This window comes from Camelus ferus, chromosome 4 (genome assembly GCF_009834535.1).
Source record: "Camelus ferus isolate YT-003-E chromosome 4, BCGSAC_Cfer_1.0, whole genome shotgun sequence".
In the NCBI taxonomy this organism is placed as follows: Eukaryota; Metazoa; Chordata; class Mammalia; order Artiodactyla; family Camelidae; genus Camelus; species Camelus ferus.
In genome coordinates, this window is record NC_045699.1 from 34,216,167 (window position 1) to 34,234,094 (window position 17,928).

Consider the following 17,928-nt stretch of genomic DNA (forward strand, 5'->3'; position numbering starts at 1 on the left):
GCAGTAGTAATATTTTGGTATTTATTTTGTGCAATAAAAAGTGAGATGTGGTTTCATTACTTCTGCACTGTCCTCGCGTGCTTTTCCGCCTCAGAGGGCCCGAGTCCAGGTTTCCCTGTCCTGAGCTTGTCTCTCTGTGAAGGATGATTTGGGGAAAAGATATTGACTGATATAAATCATCCAGAGAGAGGTGTGTTGAGTTAATGAGAGTAGATCTGTCTCTGAGGACAAAAGGAGAGAGGAGTGGAGAGAATGAGGAAAAAATGGAAGGGTGGGACTGGAGCTGGACTAGAAACTTCCCAAACCGCCCCTTCCTCCTTTCCTAATCCCACACCTTCTCTATCCCCACCCCGATTCTAAAACAATTCCATTAGGGACCACAGGAAGTATAGATGGACCAAAGGATCTGTGGGAAACAGATGATGAATACACATAAACCTCATTAGAAGCTCCGGAAGTGGGGATTAGAATAGCAAGATACTTTGGAAGGGTTTGATTGAAACGGGAGGGACAGGTTCTGAGTCTTTTCAAATGAAGGCACCTTTGAGCCAAAATGTAAATGAGTCAAATTTTAGGCATTTTAAAATGTCAAAGTGATGTTTTAATGTTTTATACCAGTAAATACACTGGCATTTTATTGCTTAAAAATAGTATAATGTGTCAGGAAATAAAGTCACTAATCCAGTCCCTTCCCCAAATCAAATGTTAGTTCCCCCCAGAAGTGATTCCCTCATTATCCCTGTCCTGCTGAGGCAGCCCATATTGGCTGTCGAGCTCAGATTCTGGAATCAAAACAATTTTATGTTTAAACCCCCGTTTTCACAGTTATTAACATAGACCATCTGGTAAATTACTCATCTGTTCTAAGCCTCTCATTTTTCACTCATAGGAATAGAAAACTGTACCACTGTTTCATGTTTGGTGTGTGTGTGTGTGTAGGGTGGGGCACGTTACTAGGATGGTACACATAAAATGTTTGTAATAGTAGCCGGCAAAAAATAAATGCTCAATAAAAATAGCTAGTAGTATCATCACTCTCAGTAGGTTCACCTCACCAATTTAGAAACCTGAGTGGTGTCTTTGATTTTCTTACTCTTCCTCCAAATGCTGACCTACTTTACACTACTGAAGAACTATTTTTAATTTGTCCCTCTGTCCCTTTTCCCACAGCCACTACCCTAGTTCAGCTGGTTGTAAACTCTCATCCTCCACCTAGCTAGCAGGCAGAATCGTCTTTCTAACGTAGATCTGAGAATGTTTCCCTGCTGCTTAAAAAAACAGTGATGAAGTCCCCTTGCCTAGAACAAAGTTTACTTCTTTCATTTTTTTGTTGAGATACTGTTGATGTATAGCATTAAGTTTACTGCTTGCAACTTGTTGACTTGATATATTTGCATATTGCAATATGATTACCACTTGGGCATTAGCTAACACCTCTATCACATTATATAATTACCGTTTCTTCTTTGTGGTGAGAACAATTAAGATCTAGTCTCTTAGCAGCAAAGTTTAATTTTTATCATGGCATTCAGGTTTTCTACCGTCTGTGCCCAGGGAGTCTGTTCTGCACCCAGCTCAGTGTCTATGTTCTTTGCCATATGACTTTACAGTTCCTTCCACTAAAGAGTCAGAGTATATTGCCCCACTTCTTGGCTTTGGACTGACCATGTGACTTGCTCTCTTGCACCTCTGCCATCCTAGGGAAGGAAACTCCTCAGGCAACTTGTTGTTTCCTGGGCTGCGAGAGAGGGATGTGGAGCAGAAACATTCTGAGTCCAGGTTAGATCAGCAGATGTATGAGGAATATTAAGCAAGAGTTGTATTTAGCCCCTGAGTTTGGGGTAGTTTGCTATGTAACAGTAGACCCCTAAATCCTTTTTCAGGTAACTTTCTTTTGCAAAGCCCATGTATATTCCATTTTCATAGGACTTGTCAAGAAAGTGCATTTCTTGAATTCTCTTCTGTTCCCTCTGTTGGGAATACACTTCCCATTTCTTCACTGTCCTTCAAAATCCTAACTCATCCTTACAGATTCAGCTAATATGTCACATTTTCTGTCAGGCCTTCTCTGATGCCCCCAGTCAAATCTATCACTGACTCCTTCCGTAAGTTTCCATTACCTTCATCTGTATCCCTGATGTTCTAGTTATGAGTGTCCAGATCTGGTTCCCGCTCACTTCTGAACAACCTTAAAGGGAGTGTGTGTGTGTGTGTGTGTGAGAGTGTGTGTGTGAGTGTGTGAGACTGATTTATCTTCGTATCCTCTTCAGTGACCTGCATGTATTCCAGAAATGTTTGTTGGAAAATGAAATGAATGAATGAATGAATGAAGAGAGAAATCAATTGAAATGCAGTGTTTATCTTTTATCACAATAGTATGTCAGGGACATAAGATTTTCTAACATTGTGCCCACTTTAAACTTCAACACTGATAGGACTGATATAAACTGGAGACCATTAGTAAAACTAGTTGAGAAAAACTATCAAGAACTAAGTTTGGCCAGGAAAAGACAGGCTAATATCAAAGTATGTTTTTCACAAGGATAAAATTATGATTCTCGTGCAAAATAGCCATATATATGCAAATATAAAATGAACACTTAAAAGAGTTTATTCAGGCCATTACTTAATGAGATGTTCAGACTGGTTTAAAGGGCATTTGAGGAACAAGGTATATATAAGCAATTAAGGAATGTTAGAATAAGAATTCAGAGATAAATACAAAACTGGTTAATATCCTACAGAATTGTAAATGATAACATTTGTCTTTCTCTTTTCCACCAGACAGAAATAATTTGCATCTCATACAAAAATCTAAACATTAGCGTGTAATTTGACTCTCTGGGAACTTTGATCAGTAGTTTTAGTGCTCATCAGTCACCATGTGAGTTACTATGCTTAATAGTCACACAAAAAAATCTGTATATTCTTTAAAAATTAGTTGTCTTTATTTGGATTATAGCAGGAATTTTGATAAGCTAAGTCAAATAAAAATATTTATTGAGTTCATCTGCGTACAAATAAATAAACACAAGCACTATGGACTGAATATGACCTATGCTCTGCCTTTCAGAAGTTTACATTGGAAATCCTTTCATTTGCATGAGAAATGCCTAAATTGATAGTCTGATTTGTTCTTTGCCACAACCCAGCATAGTAACAATGGCAGGTGTGGCTATGCCAGTTTTATAAGTAATCCATAACTTCGGTTGTATAACTTGTTTAGAACCTTTAGCCTATATGTATAATAGTTTTGATTCCAAACAAAGTTTCTGCTTCTGAGTCCAGTCTTCCAGTCTTTCCTTCTAGAGGCCCCTCCTGTAGGATCTCTCAAAATAGTTTGTTGATCATGTTGTATTGGTTTCTATTTGCAATTTAAAAGAGAAGCACTTTAGGACTGAATTTGCAAGTTGCCTGAACCCATAGAACTAATCTAGTTCACAAAGATGTTTTGTTTGGCCTACACAGGGTGATGAAAATTGTTTAAATTTAAAAATCAGATTTTACATGCAAGTCCAGATTTGGGGCTTTTCTTTTTAAAATGGTAGATCTGGAGTAGATTTGGCAATTCTGTGTGCCCATCTGTGCATGACAGCCTTAGGGCTGGAGCTGGGTGTTTGCTGCCCCATATAGAACCCATCCAGCCTCATTGACTAATATGGCCTTCGTGACAGGTGATAGCACTGAGTTTGGAACCCTCTCTCTCCTCTTCCCCGTATCCCCTCCCAGACCCAAGCCATGTGCAGCATCCATGCTGCCGCAAGGGACGCCAGCATCCTGAACACGCAGGAGGAGCTCCTCCACTCTCCGGCATGGTTTGCAACTTCCTCTACGAGATGGGCAAGACTGTTTCACCTGACTCTAGAAAGAGCTCCTGAGTATATCTCTTCAGGTCCTGTTCTCTGGGACTACTACAGCTGAAATGTGTTGGAATAAGAAATAGAGATTTGGGGGGAGGGTGGCAAATAAATTTTTGTCGCTTAGAAAATTAGCTCCTAAGGCTCTCCTGAATACGGATCAGATGGGATTTCTGAGGGCTGGGCGTCCGCCTTTGTTAGCAGGATGATTGCAGAGGTCACATTTGTGGACCTGGTCTGGGGAAATGCATTCTGAAAAACTCCCTAAAGAAACAAATCGTAGTCTGGGACATCACAGGATATTAGGTGATAGTTTTAGGCCAGCTACAGGACTGATCCCTGTCCCTGTATTTCTCTTCAGGCCTAAATTAATTAGCATTTCATAAATTAATCAGTACTCATCCATCAATAGATAACGCATGTGACAGGGGGACAGAAACCAGCTCTCCAGGCTTGCACATTTGTACTAACTGGGTGGAAGGATGGCAATGCTCTTTCTGTGGGACGTGAAGAGGAGGCAGTGCCTTCTCCCTAACTGTCATTTTCTTACCTGCTGCACAGATTTATTGAGCTAAGAGAAGAAACGGGTCCTGTGAGAGAGAGCCTGAGAGGCTGGAGTGAAGCTCGTCACCTCCATCCTCGGTTCAGAGCAAGGGCTGGCCTCTGGGCTGATCTGATCGGCTGCAGTCACTCACTGGTCCTGGGACCTGGTACGTTGCCTGCACCTCAGGCTCTTCATCTACAAAGTAAAGATGGCAGTGTTTCTTTCTACAACGTGTGACTGTGAGCGTTCAGTGCAGAACCTGCGTAAGTGACTAGCCCAGGGTAAGCGCTGCAAAAATACTTGCCCAGACCTACCACCCATGTATGTCCGTGTCCTTTCTTCTTTGACAAAGCTCAGGGAGAATTTATCTGAAGAAAGCAATGTATTAACAAAGCACAGTGACTGAGGATGTTGGCCCCTGAGCAGACTGCCTGTGTTTGAATCCCTCTCTGAAAACTACCAATTAGTGAGCCTAGACTAATTATATAACCTCTTTGTTTCAGCCTCAGTTTCCTCATCTGTATGCTAAGTATAAAAAACCTCACAAGAGGTTGACTGAGAGAATTATATGCTATAATACAGGTAATTGTTTAGCACAGGGCCTGACATGTGGTAGGTCCTTGACAGATATAAGCCTTTAAAAAAAAACAAAACTAGATATAAAAGTTCTTTTTTAAAAATTGAGATAAAATTCACGTAATATAAAATTAATTGTTAACTATTTTAAAGTATACAATTCAGTGATAATTAGTATATTCACAATGTTGGTAAGCATCACTTCTGTCTGGCTCCAAGACATTTTCATCACCCCAAAAGGAAAACCTATTCTCGTTAAGCAGTTAATCCCCACACAGCCCTCCCTCAAGCCTCTGGCAACCACAAGTCTGCCTTCTGTCTCTGTAGACTTCCCTGTTCCTGATGTGTCGTATAAATGGGATAATACAATATGCGACCTTGTGTGTCTGGCTTCTTTCACTTAGCAGAATATTTTGGAGGCTCGTGTGTGACTGGAAATTGACTGAGGGACTGTGCCTCTTCATTGTGATCATTCAAGTCACTTTATCAAACCTAAAGCTTTTGGCTCGTGCAAATCAAGTAAGACTTTCAAAGGCTAGCCATTTACATCCCCGTGATAAACTAACCCATGCCAAGATCTCTGCAGGTCAGACTGCTGATTACTCTCTGCTGCCTGTTACTTGTAGGCACACCAACCATATCTTTGAGACTCAGGTGCGGCCCCTTGGCTGCTACTACCCCAGGATCCCATCACTTCCCTCTCTGAGAAGCCCACCAACGAGGAGAGGACCAGAAGTTGCAGCTGGACTTTCTAACTTCAAATGAATGTTGAAGGCTCAGATCCAGATGTCTGGATATTGATATAATATAAATATGTAAGGTAAACCCTCCATCTACTCTTTTAAAAAACCTGCCTTCAAATCAATAAGGAAAGCTGAAATCCCAATAGAAAAATGGGCAAAGGATAAAGTTACCTTAAAAAGCAATACATATAACTAATGAATATATGAAACAAAATTCAACTCCACTAATAATGACATGAAAATAAGACAACAAAGAGATATTTTCCATCTGTAGGGAACGAAGTGGAGCCTTAGGGTCTCTTGCTTTGTAGCTGGAGTGTAAGTTGGCATGTATTTTTTGCAGGACCACATAAAAATATATATCAAGACCCTTCAAGATATGTTTGCCTTTTTGATCAACAGTTCCACTTTAAAAATTTATACTAAGAATCGAAGAAATTAAATATATGAAGATGTCACAGAGCCAAACCAGTCTTATGAGCAAAAACTTGGAAACTACCCGAATACTCAACACTTGGAACGTATTTTAAATAAATTGTCATATATACATGAAATATTATTCAGATGTTCATTCATTCATTCAAGAGGCACTTACTGAACATCTGCTTTGTAAGAATACTGTCATAAAATCGGGATACAGGTTATCTCTATTTTTAATGGAGCTTATTACACTTTAACAGTTGGTGACATGGAATAAATACTTTTAAAGTTGAGTCGCATAAGTGCTATGATGAAAGAAAGGGTGTTGTGATAAAGAGTGACTGGGAATGGAGTTACTTTAGACTAAGTGGGTCGGGAAAAGCCTGACTAGGATGATATTTAAAATTTTTTTTTTATTGAAGTATAGTCAGTTTACAATGTGTCAGTTTCTGGTGTACAGCACAATGCTTCAGTCATACATGAATATACATATATTTGTTTTCATATTCTTTTGGGATAACATTTAAGTAGAGCTGTAAATGGCACGAAGGACATTAGAAATCACCAGTATGTAGGCCTGTTTTTCTCAGCCTGAAAAGATATCACAACCCCGTATTTTTTCATAAAACCATATGCGTGAGGGTACGGTGGTGGGGGTGTATGTCAGAAGGAAGTCCAAAGGAACTGCTATTGAGCAGAATACTTTCCCAGCTGCTAGTAACTGAAAACTCAACTCAAAGCTGATCTAATAATAAAGTAAGGTATTGATTCCTGTAACTGAAAAGGCAGGATTTTCAGAGGCTCAGTAACTTCCAAGAGGGGAAGGTTTCTTTCTATCTCTCTCTTCCGCATTCTGTGTTGTTACTTCTCTCATGATCACAAGGTAGCTGCCAACAGTCCCGGGGCTACATGTCTCCTCATCCGTGTCCAGTGGAAGGTAGAAAGCATCTTTGTTTCAACGTCCCAGAAAAAGACACGAGCTTCACGGGGGCTGGGCTGGCTTGGGTCACATGACCGCTCCTGAACCAAATTCCTCGGCCAGGGGGATGGGCTGCACTGGTGAGTTTAAGCCATTAAGGACCCAACTGGAAGCCCAGAGTGAGGCAATCTCTCACCGCCAGCCTGGGAACTAGAGGGAGAGAATTTGCACCAAAGGAATTTGGGTGAACTTTTCCTGGAGAAACAGGGGAAAGCTCTGGGTAGCGAATACCAGTTGTTTGCATACCACCGCTACAACAAAACCCACCAGGAAGTGAATAGCGTTTGTCTCTCTGAGCTTTGGAGAATGGAGTCCTGCTGATTTTTACCTTCCTTTCCAAACTTGACTGTATGCCAGGTTTGTTTGTTTTTTTTTTACAATGAAAATATATTAATTTTGTAAGAAGTCAGCAAAGCTATTTCCATTTTTAAAGTCTGGCAAAATGAATAAAAGGCATTAAATGGATAAAGACTTTCTTTCTTGGACCTAGGCATCATAGTTCTCTACTTTGATTTTGCTTTTCCCCAACTAAAGCAAAGTTTTTGCAACCAAACCAGCTATTCTGACATTGTCCCTGAGAGAAAAGGAAGGCCCAGTTCACAGAATCTCCCTCCTCCTCTCCCAGTTTCACCTAACAGTTTAGCAGCCTGTCAGCCTGCCTGCCTGTCGGCTTGCTCTTCCCCCATCAGAGGAGCTATTCTGGGCCACTGTAATTATTCAGCCGGTTGAGTTCTCTTTGGTGACAACTGAGATACCTCAAACTAAGAATAGGACTCTGACTGATGAAGGAGGCGACAGTGATGGGGCCATGAGGAACTTTGCTCCCTGCCAGGGATTCTTTAAGACCTAAAACTCACTTTCGTTCTTTGCTCCAGGATTGCCATCGGTCTGTGGTTTTGCCGTCCAAGTGGGTCTGTGAAATCTTGTTAGCTGCATAATCACACAAATAACATGGCCACTGGAGAGGCTTACCAAGGGTCCCCGAGAATGTTCCTTCTCAGCCGGGCTACCAGCTGGCAGCCCTGGGGGTAAGTTTGCCAGATAATTCCTATTGTACATTTGGGGACTTTTTCCCCAGAGGCTTTTGATTTCAGGCCCAAAAGACAATTTTGCATTTTCCAAGGGCTTCTGAGAGAAACCAGTGAAACCCTCTGCCCTCTTTGCACAGCAGAAGCTGCTCTAGAGTGGCAGTTACAGGGACTAAAGTTGAAGGGTGGGGCTCCTCCTCTGCCCAGCTCTGTGGCCTTGGGCAGTTTAAGCTTTTTAAGCCTCAGCTTTGTCATCTGTAAATGGGGGTTATTAAAACTCACCTCATGGTGTGGTGATTAAATGAGTGGGAATGCAGAGCCCAGTTAGTGCCCAACAAACACTAGCCAACAGTATCTACAGGGAAGAACTTCCGTGTGCTTCTCAGGAGGTCCCCACGGAACCATGCTCCACAATCTAAAATGGCAACGTCAGAAATGTGCCCTTTTGTTGGTTTTTCCGCCTTTCAGGTCTCAGTCTCCCCTCTCCTTCACTCCGGCTCCCTGGTGTCACCCCCCACGCAGACCACCTGTTTTTAGCAAATGAAGCGATAAGGAGTAGATGTATGTAAATGAGAAAAAGACCCCAAAGGAAACCAGAAAACTGGGAGTACTAAGGTCCAGGGGGATGTGCTGATTTAAGCCTCCCTTCCCCACATAGTTTTCTTCTTGCTTTCTTTCTTTTTTTTTTAATGGAGGTACTGAGGATTGAACCCAGGACCTTGTGCATGCTAAGCACAGACTCTACCACTGAGCTATATCTCCTTCCCTGTGTTTTTTTTTTTTTTTTCCAAAGGGACAGGGGAACTATCAAATGCCAATGCCAAAAATAGAGTCCTAGTAGACACAAGATCAAGGTTAGAAATGGTCAGGGTTGGGCAAGTTACATTCTATACACTGTACAGTCAATTCCCAATTATTCTTATGCTTCTGCAGGTCTCTTCCCATTTTCCGTTCCTTTGCCTCCCCTATGGCTGAGCTGGCTGTGGCAGCAGAACCATCCCTGTGGTTGCCCCTCCAGTCTCAGTGCATTGTTACTGTGACCCAGCACGAGTGGGAGTCTGCAGATGCCAAGGTAATGAAAGAACCTTAGAAGGTTCCTGTTTTAAGAAGGTTTCCTGTCTTAAGCTCGGTTTGCTGTTCTAGTTAGTATGGCTGTCTAATAAATTATCCTAGAAGTGAGTGGTGGAAATAGCTCATGGATTCCATGGGTCAGGAATTTGGACAGGTGCAGCAGGACAGCCTGTCTCTGCCCACAATGTATGGGGTCTTAGCTGGAGGCCTTGAAGGCTTGGGGTCTGGAAACATCTGAAGGCTTGTTCACACACACGTCAAGCAATTGATGGTGGCTGTTGGCTGGAGTCTCAATTCTCCTCCACTTCAGCTTTCCCGTGGGGTTTCTCTGTGAGAGTTGGCTTGGACTTCTTCACAGCGTAGCAGCTCAATTCTGAAGGCAAACCCTCCAAGAGAAGGGGCCAGGAGGAAATTGTATCTCCTTCTCTGACCTAGCCTCATAAGCCATGAATCACTGTTTCTACCACATCCTAGTCACTAAAGCAGTCACGAGTCCCATTCTGTTTCCAGGGGAGACTAAATAGAATATACCTCTTCTTGGAGAGAGGCAAGGTTCTGGAAGAATGTGGGACTGGAAATTCTGCTGTGACTTTTTTGGGAAAAGACAGTCTGCTACATTTATATACAGGTCGCTAAGGGAGTATATACAAGGTGTTTCCAAGACTCTGGATAATTACATTTTGCAATAGAGAAAGGTGGTAGTGTTGGGGAGGAGAAATGGCTGGCTCTCCTGAGACAAACAAGATGTTTGACCTAGTTTTCCTGTGACATCCCTGAGAGAAAGTCCAAGAAAAGGAGGGAGGGCCAAAGGGAGGAGCTTAGGTGAATAATGGTTACCAGGTTGGTTGAAACACCCTGCCTTCTCGTCTACCCTTAGCAAAGCGTCCACATGGAGGTACCCCCTGGGTTCCTGACACTGATTCTCAGGTAACTGCTGATGCCAGCCAGGGCCTAAAAGTAGATAAGAGTGAATGACTCGGAAAAGGGTGCTTCTCTTCTGGAGACCCAGGCTTTACAGACTTTTCCTTCCCTTCCTTTAACAACATATCCTCCTCAAAAAAGTCAGCTGGCACCTGCCCTTTGCTCTCTCTTCATTCCTTCCTTCATTCCTGGAATACAGGTGTGATACCTGGATGTGAAGCAGCTATATTATACCATGAGACAAGAGTCACTTGCAGAAAATAGCAGAATAGCGAGATCAAACAAACCTACATCACTGATAACTTTGTGATACTCTCTAACCATTCAGGACAAGCTGCCTCTGGAATTCTTTTATATCTCAGAGAAACAAATTTATAGCTTGTTGAGCCAATGATATCAGCCATCAAGAGCACTGAATATGTAGCACTTCTTAAAGGAGTGCTCAACTATTGATTACAGGATTTTTTGGCCAAGCTTCTGACACCCATTTTGAGAAATTTATTAGTATGTGATGGGCAGTTCTTTTGCATGCATCTTAGTTTCAAAATATAACAGTCTGATCTAATCCTTTCTTAGGTCTCATAGAGCAAAGATCTGCAAGGACATATCTGATCAAGGTCATTTCTCCACTAATGTCAATTTTCCATGCAACTGATCTGTTTCAGCACCTTTCTAAGTACATAGTAACTTCTCAATCTCATGCTAAATTTTAGTGCAATCTTTTAAAAGATCACTTAACACATGCATACAACGGTGCACTCTACTCAACTGAAGTGATGATACTGTGAGCAGCCATGACCAAGTTCAGTTTTATGGCAGCAACAACAAATATGTCCTGACTCCTGCCTGGTGAAGAGTAATTCTACAATGTCATAGATTACTGGATCCATGCAGCCTAATTTCAAAGATAATAAAATGTAACTTAGGATCAATGACATAAAATAAGTTTTGATACCTAACAGAGAAAATCCTTCCCTCTTGATGGTTGTTTTAAGTCACTAAATTTGGGGAGGGGGGATTTGTTAGGCAACAAAAGCTTAGCAATATAGTCATTTTAAAGAATAACCAGAAAATGCATCTGCCTCTAAAATTAAGCAAATTCCTCATTAAATATATTAGACATGTACAGCTTCAATTCTTGACCACACATTTTCTGTACTTACGATAGAAGGGAAAATAACTTCTTAGCCATTGCCTTTCTTTAAATGTCAACTTGTTCTTTCTGTAAATAATCATCTTCGAGGGAAAACTGAAAGTCACCCAGATTTAGGCCAGGGAGGAGAGACAAGTGAGCTCAGAGAAACCACGAATCACACTGTGGCTGAGAACTCAGGCTCATGCTTATAAGCATCTATAGCAAAGATTCAGTCACTTAAAAATAGGTGCTTTCAGTGTTGAGGAATAAACCTTTCCAGAGTGGAAAGGGTTCTTAGAAGAATCAAGTGTCAGAGTATCACTTGAGCAATCTTATGCCCACATTTTTAAAAAGTGCCATTTTGCTATTATTGATAGTCATCGAAGCTGGCTGGTGGGCACATGAGGGTTCCTTGTTCAGTTTTCTCCAGTTTGTAGTACGTTTGAAAATTTTCATAATAAAACATTTCTTTTAAAAGGCTGCCACTTCACGCAAAGTTCCAAACAACGATTCATGCTCAGTGAGGATTTACCCATGTTGTTATTGGGTAGTGAGGCACTCACAATGTACATTACTCCCTAAAAAGTACCTAGATCATTTCCAGTAGAAGTAGGCTCTGAAGTATTTATAAAGGTAACGGTATAGGTGTCTGGGGTTTGCTGTAAAGTAGTCCAGTGGTAAAGGGAGTCGAGAGTGTGGGTGCAGCAAGATAAGCCGTGGGCCAGCAATGGTTGAAGCTGGGTGATGGCTACCTAGGGCTGCTTGTACTGTCTTCTCCACTTTTGTGAATGTTAAAAATATTTAAAAAAAAAAAAAAAGATATGTCTATGGCCCAGCCACCCCACTTTTGGATATATTTTCCCAAAGGACTGGAAGCAGAGACTTGAACAGATAGTTGTACACCTAATGTAGCAGCATTATTCACAGTAGTCAAAAGGAGGAAACGACCCACATGGCCATTGATGGATAAATGGATAAACAAGATGGACGTATACATATAAAGGAATATTATTCAGCCTTAAAAAGGAAGGAAATTCTGACGTAATCTATAACCTGGATGAACCGTGAAGACGTTATGCTAAGTGAAATAAGCCAGGCACAAAAGGAGAAATTGTATGATTCTAATTCCACGAGGTACCTAGAGTATTCAGATTCATTAGAGACAGAAAGTAGAATTCTGGTGGCCGGGGGCCGGGGGAGGGAGACTCGGGGGTTGATGTTTAGTGGGTATTGAGTTCAGTTTGGGCAGATGGAAAAAGCTCTGGATATGGGTGTTGGTGATGGCTGCACAACAGTGGGAGTGTCCCTGGTGCCACTGAACTGTACAGTTAAACATGGTTACAGTGGTAAATGTTTAAAAGTGATGTGTCTAGCTTTAAAAAATGATACTAGGGAGAGAGAAGTAGAGAGAGAAAAACAGGAAGTATACGTGAACATGATTGGCGATGCTTGATCTAAAAACAGTGATAACTTCCCGTCCTCATACATACCCACCACTTCGTCACAGATTCTCTGGATTACTCTCCCCCCCACCTTCCTCCCTGAAAGTCCCTGTGCTTCAGTCGAGTTGAGGTGCCGCCCAGCGCCAGGCACAGACAGAACTCTGGAGGGGAGCCCTCCTCTGCCTGCCTCTCAGCCACCCTTTCTCTGTCCTCTCGGAGGCGGGGTGGAGTGGGGGTCGGGGGGCTTCCGGGCTCTTCCTGCCTTTCTCTGCTCCTAACCAGACAGAAGCCACAGGCAACTCTCTTCAAGTCTCTGAGGAGGACCCTGAAGCCCAGAGGCGCCCATGCTCATTCACTGTGGCCGGAGGGCGAGGCTGAGACCTTGTCCTATTTTCTGTGCGTCACACACCTGACTTCAGAGCTCCGGGTTCTCCCCCCACCGCCATGCTGACCTTCACCACTGCCCAGGTTTGTCGGTGCTCCCTGGAGCTATCTAGAGGTCTGTTTTTCTTGGAAAACATTAGCAAATGCTCATTAGAAGCTCTTTATGCCGCGTCATTTGGAAGAAGTCCCATCATGGGAATAAAGCCATCAAAAGTTAAAAATATCAAGGCCGGAGGGGAGGGTGTAGCTCAAGCGATAGAGCACATGCTTAGCATGCACGAGGTCCTGGGTTCAAGCCCCAGCACCTCCTCCAAAAATAAATAAGTGAACTTAATTACCTCCCCCCACCAAAATAATTAATCAATTAAAAATATCAAGGCCCCTTAAAAACATGTTCTGCACCTCAGTGTGGAAAACGTTGGTTTGTAAACACAGCCATTGAAAGACAGATGAGGCAAGATTACCAAAATGAACAAACAAAAATGAAGTGAAAGTATTTTAAAGCAAGTCGTTTCTGCCAGTTACCCGTCTGATTTGTCTTCTCACTTGTTCATACCTTATCTCTCCCTGAGGGTTTAAAGTGCCTTGCAAAGATGTGTGAAGTAAAATAGAATTAAAAAAAAAATCAATGCCATCACGCTGAAGAAAGCTTGGTGTAGGGAAAAAAGATGGCTCCAGGAATGTCTTGGGTATACACATCGCTGGCCATGGCATTGCGCACTCTCTGCTGGTGGGACCCCTGGACTCTGAACTACTCAGCAGCCAGAATTAAGTGGGCTGTGCCACCGATAACAAGAATCACAATCGTTAAAGCAAAAACAAGCCAGCTATTCAGGAGAGGCAGATCTTTTCCGGGAACTTCCTTTCCTATAACTCCCAGGATGCCCTGTGTGATACAAGAGACAGCATCTTCATAATCACCTCCGTGAAAGAAACAGGCAGTTTCAGTGTGTTACTGAAACACATCTTGTGTTTCTGTGTGTGTATTCAGTGTGAGAATGGGATGACACAGAAGTGAAAGTCATGAAGGGATCTCTGGGAGTAGCCAGAAGGGTGCAGTCCAGGTGTGCTAGCTCTCAGAAGACCAGACGTAGTTGAAAGTCAACGTTGACTTGTGGCTATCAAGTAGACTGCAAATAGTGTACCATCCATGACAATTTTTCCCTGTAATAATACCCTTGACAACAACTGGGCAACAGACCCCTCTGACTGACTCAGGGACTTGTCATTGGAACTCGCACCTGCCTGCTACTTGTCCAGACCCTTCCCTCGGATATGGAAAGCCTTACATTCAGTTTCGGACCTGATTTTCTTTCTCGTACACTGTACTGGCCCAGGCCCACCCACAGCCTGTGGGGTGAACCGTTGTGAGCACAAAGTCTTTACCCTGGAGTGGCCCTGGGGCTGGAAGTTTTTGCATTGTTCTGATCCTCTGTCAACTAGATACACGAAGACACTTCCCAGAGAATGCTCAGCCTTAGTCTCTCTTGATTGACAGCAAGGTTTGTGCCAAGATCAAATCTACGAGGCTCTAAATTGCTTTGTTATCTTCCCGGCAGTGGAAGTGATAAAAGAAAAGCATTCGGGTTTGGGACTAGACAGATATGTTTATAAGAGTGAAATCTAGAGTGATTTTTTTTCTCCTACCACCTTCATCAATTTAAACAAAAATGTTTACATGCAAAATCCAGAACAGAAACTGTAGTTTGTTTTCAATTTTGGTTTAATTGGCATTTTATATATGTATCAGTCATCGTTAATAAGCACTCAGCACGGGGCCAGACTTGGGCGTTCTGTTTAGCCCTACACACTTGCTATTTTTATAAGCCTGATCGTGTGTGTCCCAAGCAGGCTCTGAGTGGTGGCAGGAGAATGACCAGACACCATCCATCACCAGGAGGCTCTCGAAGCAATAGGCTCTCTGGGTGCCAGATACAGCATACGTGGAACATCTTCTCTAAAGGGTGCTGATCCTGGATCCTAAATAGTCCAGACCAGAGAGGCCTCAACAGGCGCTACTTCATCTTTGGGACTTCCTAGAGCTGAAGGGAGGGCCTCACAGGGGAGCCTTGCTTCCTGACTGCAGATACGGGGTCTAATCAAACAACACACAACCAGCTACTGGCAAATTCAGCGGACTCACAGACTCCCTCACAAGGAGTCCTGGGAACCACACTGTTGGTTCCCTCTCAGGCCCCTTCCCAAAGCACTTGAATGTGGGGACCTGCCCCTCGTTCTCTGGGAGGGAGGGATGGAGGTGGTCAGGAGGGAGTTGTGCAGGCAGGTCTGTACACAACTTTCCTCAACTCTGTGCATCAACCCATCACTTAGATATTTTCATCGTGGCGGCTTCACAAAACCAGCAGTTTTAAAGGAAAAACCATTTATTTGAAAACATGAAAATTCTGGTACATTTGCTTTAAAAATCTGTAGTCACAACCTTTAATGTATTTAAACTGGTACAACTCTGATTAACTTACTTTAAAAAAGTTTACCTTTAATATGTGACTATTGTTTTTCCATCTTTATTGTGGTATAACTGAGAAGTTAAAAATGTACATATTTAGGTGTACAACTTGATGTTTTGCTATATATGTACACTGTGAAATAATCACAATCAAGCCTATTCATACATCCATCACCTCACATACTTACCATTTTCTTTTGATGTTTCTTGTGTGTGTGTGTGTGTGGTAAGAACACTTGAGATCTATCCGCTTAGCGAATTTCCAGTACACAATGCTGTACGTAGTCACATTGCTGTACATGAGATCTCTAGCACTTAGTCATCTTGCGTAACAAACTTTGGAACTCTTACCCAGCAATTCCCCATTTCCCCTCCTACCAGCCCCTGGAAACCACCATTCTATTCTTTGCCTTTATAAGTTTGACTATTTTAGATTCCAAATTTAAGAGAGATGGTACAGTATTTGTCTTTCTGTATCTGGCTTATTTCATTTAGCCTCCAGGTTTCATCCACAATTAATGTCCTCCAGGTTTGTGCATGTTGCCTCAAATAGCAGGATTTCCTTCTTTTTAAGGTTAAATATATTCCATTGTGTGTGAATATATATAAAGTATATATATATAATATGCATACTGTGTATCAGAATGCCCATTGTGAGTATATATACACATACTCATATACATATATATATACACATAGACTGTGTGTCCATTCATCCATCAATGGAAACTTAGATTATCTCCATATCTGAGCTATTGTGAATAATGTTGCGATGAACAAGGGAGTACAGATGTCTCTTTGAGATACTGATTTTGTTTCCTTTGGTTGTACACATAGAAGAGGGATTGCCGAATTGTAAGATAGTTTTATTTTAATATTTTGAGTAAATTCCATACTGTTTTTCATAATGGCTATAACTATTTGCATTCCCTACAACAGTGTGCAAGAGTTCCTTTTTCTCCACATCCACACCATGTGTTATCTTTGTATTGTCAATTTCTCCCTTCAGATCTGTCAATATTTGCTTTATATATTTAGATACATCTTTACCTAGAATTAGATCCCAAAGATTTCCTCCTATTTTTTTCTAAAAGATTTATAACTTTAATACTACATTTAAATCTGTGATCCATTTTGGATTATTTTTGTATAAGGTATGAGGTTTAGGTCAATGCTCTTTTCTTTTTTTTTTTTTTTTTTTTTTAGCTTAGGGATTTCCAATTGCTCCAGCATCATTTGTTGAAAGGGCCTTTACTTTTACTTATTTCTCATTCATAAATGGGAGTGAGACAGAGACAGAGAGATTTTAATGATATAATTGGGCCTAACTGTAGCAGGTATAGGAACACTGGGATAAAAATGATGATTAGATAAGAGGGAAGGACTGCCCAGGGAGGAATTAACTGAATTATGTGCTGTTAAAAACTAAGGAAAATAGAGAGGCATTTGACATACGCATTTTCCATTTTTAAAGGGAAGAAAGATGAAAGAAATCAATTTGCATCTTTGTCAGTAGGTGAAGTAGCAACGAGGTGTAGTTCTATGGAATGAGGAGGAGGGTGAGGAGTAAAATAGGGTGGCATCCAGGTGGGAGTTTGAGAAGGCTCTATGCTGCTGAGTAGAACTTGGAGAAGATACCATCTCCCTGCAGGTGGCCACACGGACTCTAGTGGTGGCAGTACCTCCTGCAGGGCACCCTAACCGCTCTAGGCCATGACCAAACTTGGTATCTCCTGGGAGAGGAATGCCAGGGCTGCCTCTAACACTCTCCTGTTTGCCTTTGCCCTCTTCAGCTTCCTTGTGACGTTGGAATGCAACTACTTAAGGACTCAAGAGCCTTCGCTGAGAGACAGGAAGGCTTTGCATTCCAACTCTTGCTTCCCTGCCATGTCACTGTCTCCAAAATTTTCTGTTATTTTTGGAGTGGAAAAACCAAACACGGTACAGCTGCTTTGGAACAGCAAGGTGATTGCTCTTCAGCTTGTTTTCAGAAAAGAGACACTGATTCTTTTCAATAGGCATTTGAAAGTCAGGAAGAAGGAGGCTGTAAAGAGAAAACTATTTTGACACAGTTAATTCTGTGTGCACTTTGTTAAGGTTCTAATGGAATTTGGAGCAGCATATAACCAAACATTTTGGCACTTATATGGAAGGAGCAAACAATAAGATGGGTGATATTACCCACTTGAAATTTTTTGTTAAAAAAAAAAAGAATCACCTGGCTTTCACTAATCACTGATTAGTTCTGCTATTCTTCCAGTTCAAGCTACTAACATGAAAGAGGGGAGATGGGACTGGTCTAGATGGTAATGGTCTATTTTCTGTCTTCATTACACATACTGAGTTGCACCTATAACATAT

At 41.9% G+C, this 17,928-nt stretch overlaps 1 protein-coding gene across 2 annotated transcripts in view; it reads left to right on the top strand.

Annotated features, from left to right (window-relative positions):
- The first annotated feature begins 3,725 nt into the window (after nt 1-3,725).
- Nucleotides 3,726-17,928, top strand: part of FAM189A2 (family with sequence similarity 189 member A2) — an 81,800-nt gene continuing 67,597 nt past the window's right edge. The window contains exons 1-3 of one of the 2 annotated variants that reach the window (XM_014565244.2): nt 3,726-4,567; nt 7,995-8,147; nt 9,081-9,219. In XM_014565244.2, the coding sequence (XP_014420730.2) occupies nt 8,071-8,147; nt 9,081-9,219 (216 nt within the window). In that variant the 5' untranslated portion in view covers nt 3,726-4,567; nt 7,995-8,070. Of the gene's footprint in view, nt 4,568-5,396; nt 5,798-7,994; nt 8,148-9,080; nt 9,220-17,928 lie in introns of those variants that run through there. The other variant, XM_032477795.1, reaches the window with a different exon arrangement.